The sequence below is a fragment of the Marmota marmota genome, unplaced genomic scaffold, assembly GCF_001458135.2.
Source record: "Marmota marmota marmota unplaced genomic scaffold, marMar, whole genome shotgun sequence".
NCBI classification, from domain to species: domain Eukaryota; kingdom Metazoa; phylum Chordata; class Mammalia; order Rodentia; family Sciuridae; genus Marmota; species Marmota marmota.
The window spans coordinates 14,834,123-14,840,122 of record NW_025999932.1 but is presented as its reverse complement, the minus strand read 5'-3'; the positions used below and the strand labels follow the sequence as shown (position 1 = coordinate 14,840,122).

The following is a 6,000-nucleotide window of genomic DNA, read 5'->3' as shown; positions in this document are numbered from 1 at the left end:
CTACCACCTGGGTTTCCAATTGAGCAGATCTGGGGAAGGTGCCAGAATCTGCATTTTTAACGAGTTTCCAGGCGATGCTGCTAGCCCAGGGACCACTCTTGATAACCAATATTCTATCACTTTCTAAGATACAACAAAAACCTTGACCATTTAATATTTGCTCAAGGCTGGACATAAGCTAATATTCTTTTCCCGGAAGGAGAGCGACTGGACCCCAACAACCACTGTTTCTGTCTATCCACAGCCCACATATCTTCTTAGAAGACTTGGTTCACTTAAGCAGTCAACAGAACCCACTGATAAAGGAAGATATTCTTTTGATCTCAGGAAAACTCTGGCTTTCTTCAGCAAAGATATGAGTCAGTAATCCCTCTAAGAACAAAAATACAGACCTCTGAATGAAGAGGAAAACTGTCATTTATTTCAGTTGAGTTTTGTTTCATTAAAAATCCTATGACATCAAAACAGAAATGAAATAGAAACATGTTTATATGACCGTGTAACCTCTAAAGGCCAAATGAACACATATATATTTAAAACGTTTCTCATATTTAAACAGACATCATTGTCATTTCAGTTTCCTGAAATACTAAACATGACTCTCAAAAAACAACTTTGTGCGTGATTGTTGTACAAACTTCTGAATACAAAGTCAGACCGCCTCTGTGGCTCCATGTATTTTGGTGGTTTGCTGTGTGTGTGCTTTTTTTTAATAATGCTTCATTCTACAAAACATTTGTTTCTGTTAATGAATCGAAAAGCCTACTATATATGGGCATTTATGTGTGTGTGTGTGTATAGAAACACACACATACACACACACAAACTGATGTATGCAACATGAGGGTGATGATATCCTATTAACCTGAACCCAATGTACATAGCTACTGCATCAGGAAGAACTGGACTCATAGTTCAAATGAAGTACAAAGGTCCTAGAAGTATTGTGGTTTGTTGACTGCCTATTCAGAAGGACCCAAAGAAACTGCTGTTAGTGGTCAGAAGGAAACTAATCTGAACAGGCTCATGAAAGCTTCTGGAAGCATCCTGAGAACATAGTACATAATTACAGCCAATGTTTGCAACAATTTTCAGTTTTAATCACCAAGTCAGAGAGCCTATGTATGCAATTCGGAAAGGATCTTAGGAAAGGCTAAACCAAAAGATTTCTAGTCAACAAGAGGATTAACCTCCTGTAAACCAGAAATCCAAATAAGAATAATACTCCATATGTTAGGAATTATCCTTGGAGTTGATAATTCCAACTTTTGGAATTGTTTGGCCTTTTGGGAAAGTATCACCATGCTGAGTCAGAAACTGCAAGGAAGTTCCATGTCTGAGCCAGGCAAATCTATAGATGAGGGACGTTCACATGTGTATCCTTCATTATGGAAGCACGAATAAAGGCTCTCAACTTAAGAAAGCATTTTCTTTTTTAGAACCTATAATAAAATATTGTCCTCCTATACTTTAGTCACATATCTTTTTGGAGCCGGGGCAGGGTGGATTCTTCCTCCTACAATGTTACTTGAAGTACATTTTTCTTGTTGTTTTGTTTTTTCCTGTTAGTTTTATCTGTACTATTCTAACCAGAGGCCTTTGGGGGAAAGTAAGGAGTCCTAGTTGAGAGTGGTGAGACAAAATGGCAACTTCACAGTCTTCAAGTAAGTAGAGTCCCTGATACCACTGGAGGTTAGTGTCTTATTTTGGGGAACAGAGGAGAAAAAAAAAACAAAAAAAAAATCAAAACAAAACAAAAATATCCGAAAACTAATAACAAAAACCCCCTGTCATAACTGTATTCTATTCCTTACAAAATGGGCTTTGGCTCTGGGGTCCGTTAAGGCACAAAACCTGGTAGACACCTTTTATTGGTGGTCTGCACCTCTGATTTAGATTGTAAAAGAACAGCTATAACATTTGAATTTGAAAAGGGAGAAAATCCAAGAAAACTAACATCTTGTATGTGTAAATATTTGTTGCTAGAGTTAAGGAAAAAAACAAACTACAATGTAGTTTACACAGTGCAAAAACTATAGACAAATGCCTTTGGAATTGATTGACATCCTGGTAGAATCATAGTGCTGTCTCAAAAATGGTTAAGGCCGAAGGCTGTCCATTGGAAGTGTTCATAACCACAGGGCCACTGTGAGCAATATCTGGATAATTCCTTTTGAAGTACACCTATAAAAAAAATAACAAGCATAAAAAAAAAAACATCTTTAGAAGATTCAAAGTCCTCCTCTCTAAGGCATTGCATTTCTGTGTCCACTTCTTCGTGTGAAGCAAATCATGTCATTTACTGAGGCACAATTACAAACCAGGGATGTACATATGCTGCAGAGGAATTAGCCCCCTAAAACCCTCCGCTGGGCTGGGCTGAATGCCAAACCACCTGTAGATCCACTTTAGTTCAGATCATTCTGATTCCCAGATATGTTTTATCACTCCATTAAATTGATAAGCAAAATCATTTTACTGACTCAAAACCTGGAGATAAATTAAAAACAGGGTGACAAAGAGGCTGGGAAATCTAGCGTCTGCACGAGGGTTTCTCATTTTCGCACATAAAATGAGCACAATAGATTTGGATGTTAATATCAGGTTGTAATCCCTATATTTTATAAACTCTGACTGACAAGCATTCAAACTCTGGCTTCTGTGTATGAAATATCCCAGCGTTTAATTTGTGCAGCAAAGCAGTCCCAGGGCCCATAGAAATGTGATCTGTGGATAGTGGGTCACAATAATGAAAAGCAGGGAAAAAGCTTGAACAATGACCCAACCAAGCAACTTCTCTAAAATGTAAGATGATACCAAATAATAGGACAGTCCTTTGCCAAGCCTTTGAGTTCCTGAATTCTACCAATTTCTAGCTGAACTAGAAGAGATACAGGTTTCCTGATAAATGTATAATCAGAACATAAAGGAAATGAAATGCTGTCAAGTTTCTCTGTTCCACAATCATCCGTTTTTAGTAGCTGTATCGTATCTTGGTTCCTTGACAGATGCGCGTAACAAAATGAAATAATGTCAAGACTTGTGAGCTCTTATCTCCAAATGTGTTTGGGTGAAAAAGGACTTCAAATGTAATTTTTTTTTTATTCCCAAAGAAGAATGTGAAAAGTTTTGTTCGAGTCTTTAAAACAGAAAATGTACCATCTATCTGAGGCTGACGTGTGTCATGAGCTGGGTCTCTTAGTCATTCGATTCTGGATCTATTTTATGAAACCTGGCTCCAAATATATTTGTGGGTACTGTCAACAAAGTTATCATTGGACATAATGGACTTCAAATACAAAATGAGGATCGCTGAGACACACACCTATGTGTTAAGCCCACTTTCTTTCTTTCATTGCTTGCATACTTGTTACTCAAAAAAAAAATGACTTAAACACAATATTCGATATATTAAAATGTCACATAAGAAGAAAAGTATTCTCTACTTAATTCCCACTGGGTGAAATTTGGGACAAGTTTTCAAAAATATGATACTTGTGTGTGGGGGTTCTGCTCTTTTTGAGGTAGCTATATTTTCAGTGGTTATAGATTTACATGTTTCAAAAGGGAGATTTCTTGTTGAAACTAAAAACAACCAACAATGGAACAAATGGAAATACAGCTGAAGTTCTGCTCCAGAGTCCTCCTCAGATATGGTGGTTTTGTCCCCCTGACCCTTCTCAATGTCATTTTTTATAAAGAAAATGATGCTATTTGCAATTCTGCACTAAATGGTCTTAGTTCCTGGTCTGAAAGGCTTGGTTGAGAATGACTTCCTTTTGTATAAAATCCTTCATCTGGCCTATCTTTCTCGAATCCGATGCCACATGTTATAAAACATTCTGGACAACGGCCTAGAAGGATACAGCATCTCTTATGCAGTGAGGCGATGAGGGGAGTGGATGACTGCCCCTCTCTGGCAGGGTCCTCAGGTCCCAGGCTTATCCTAGGGTGGAAAGGCCCAGTCTTCATACTCCCTCCTGGGACTTACTGCTGATCCTGGAAAAACTACTCTACCCTCCCTCCATACTGGCTGCCTCGTCTGTAAAATGAGATAACAATGACTTACCTCATAGGAACTAATTAATGGCTGCACACTGCTGGTGGAAAACACACCGAGTTAAGTGCTGGGTGTGTTTGGGAATGCTGCTGTGAGAAATGGCCCCTTAGTACACGGAAAGTAGCAGCATTACCCGGCATGAGACACAAAAACATCACACCAGGAGTCCCGTTTGTGGATCTTGATTTTATTAATACAGACCCCAGAGTCATGGTTGAGACTGTCCACTGAGTGAACGTGGCAAGCCGGAAGGAGAAAGTACAACTGAGAGGGTGCTAAAGCTGGAGGACCAGCCCTTGCCAGTTGGGGACTCTGGGACATTATTAGCCTCCTCTGTCTCAACTTCTTCATGTGTCAAAAAGGGATAACCTTGTCACATAAGAATGTCTGTGAAGAGTGTATTGGAGACAGTGCCATACAATCTCAAGTCTGGGGCCAGCAGACTTTATGTCCAGTCAATGTTGGGCATCTTGCTCCTCTTCTTCTGGTTCTCTGGAGTCTGGTTCAAAGAGTCCCTTTGATGAAGTCTGAAACTTCATATTTAAACTCAGGCTCATCATAAAGCCACCATAATGGAATTAGATCTTACTAAAAGCAAGAAAGCAATACCAGCTCCCTTTCATGGACAAAAACTGGGGCTTTTATTTTACATCAGCCCAACAGATTGAATTCTGGCTCAATACCATCAGTTCCTTCTCACTGATCTGTGTAACTCATGGTACTCAAGGCCTCAGGTTCCTTCCTCATTAAAGCAGGTCTGATTTTGGTGTGCATCACTGGTGTGTATGTACTACTGTCCGAGAAATGGAGGGTTAGAGCTTCTGCTCTTAAGAAAATGCAATAATGAATTTTTCTCTCTCCTGTCCTTTTAGAAATCACCTTAAACATCAAAGATATTGAGAAAAAAAGAATAAGCTCAGCCTTTGATGGAATCAGGTGTCATCGGAAACACTGACTGGGAAAATATCCGGAAGGGTTGCATGTGCCACTGGATTCAATGAGGTTGTGGAAAGAGAGACAGTGGACACCACTGGGAGCAGATCTCAGCCACCAGGGAGAGTAAAGTCCTCCAATCAGCTGGCGCCAACAGAAATCATACAGAAACAGCTTTGTTGAAGAATATACATGGGTGAGGCCCAGGGGGAGAGAGGTTCTGAGATGTGAGCTGCATTATAAATACCCATTTCTTTCTCTCTCTGTCGTCTCTCTCTTGCGCAGTCATAAGGAGATTCTATGATAAACAGGGCGAATTTGCTTTGAAACCATGCCCTGGCCACAACTATCCCACAGCTCTATGGTCTAGGAAAAACTCATTTTATTCAAAGGTGAGAAGTAGGAAAAATAATAATAATAATAAAAAGAAGTATAAGATCTGTCAAATATACAAATAAAAAGTGAGAAAAGGAAAACGATGGACACATGATAAATGAATACTACTGATCAGGTGAAAATGGCAAAACAAAACAAACAAACAAAAAAACCCAACCCACCATAATGCAATACATGCAAAGGCAAAAGTTGCAGAACAACCAACCAATGCACAACAGTGGTACAAGTGACTAAGGTAAAAATGCAATGCAAAAAGGTGATGGGACCTGAGTTGACAGAGGTCAACAGTGGAGTGAAGGGAAAAATGAAAATATCAATGAAATGACTGAAGAACTGAAGGGAGCGTGGAGATGGTTAGCCAGGGATGGAAAAAAATAAGACATGGGAACAGGATTGAGTACTCAGTAAAACAACTGGAAATTAATAATTACAAAGGACTGGGCGAAAACGGCTTATAAAACAGACAAAGGACACATAGCATAAACAGGACTGAGACTTGTAAAGAGGACAATATAATCAAATTTTTAAAATAGGGTAAATTTAAGGAAATTTCCAGAAACAAAAGCCCAAGGGGAACACAGTGATATCCCAGAAAAAACAAATGACCTCCA

At 39.2% G+C, this 6,000-nt stretch overlaps 1 protein-coding gene across 2 annotated transcripts in view; it reads right to left on the bottom strand.

The window, feature by feature from the left end:
• Positions 1-399: 399 nt before the first annotated feature.
• The window catches only part of Abcc4 (ATP binding cassette subfamily C member 4), a 188,251-nt gene continuing 182,650 nt past the window's right edge, over positions 400-6,000 (bottom strand). For both annotated transcript variants that reach the window (XM_015484155.2, XM_048800747.1), the window contains one exon: positions 400-2,184. In XM_015484155.2, coding sequence (XP_015339641.1) covers positions 2,077-2,184 — 108 coding nt within the window. In that variant the 3' untranslated portion in view covers positions 400-2,076. The remainder of the gene's footprint in view (positions 2,185-6,000) is intronic.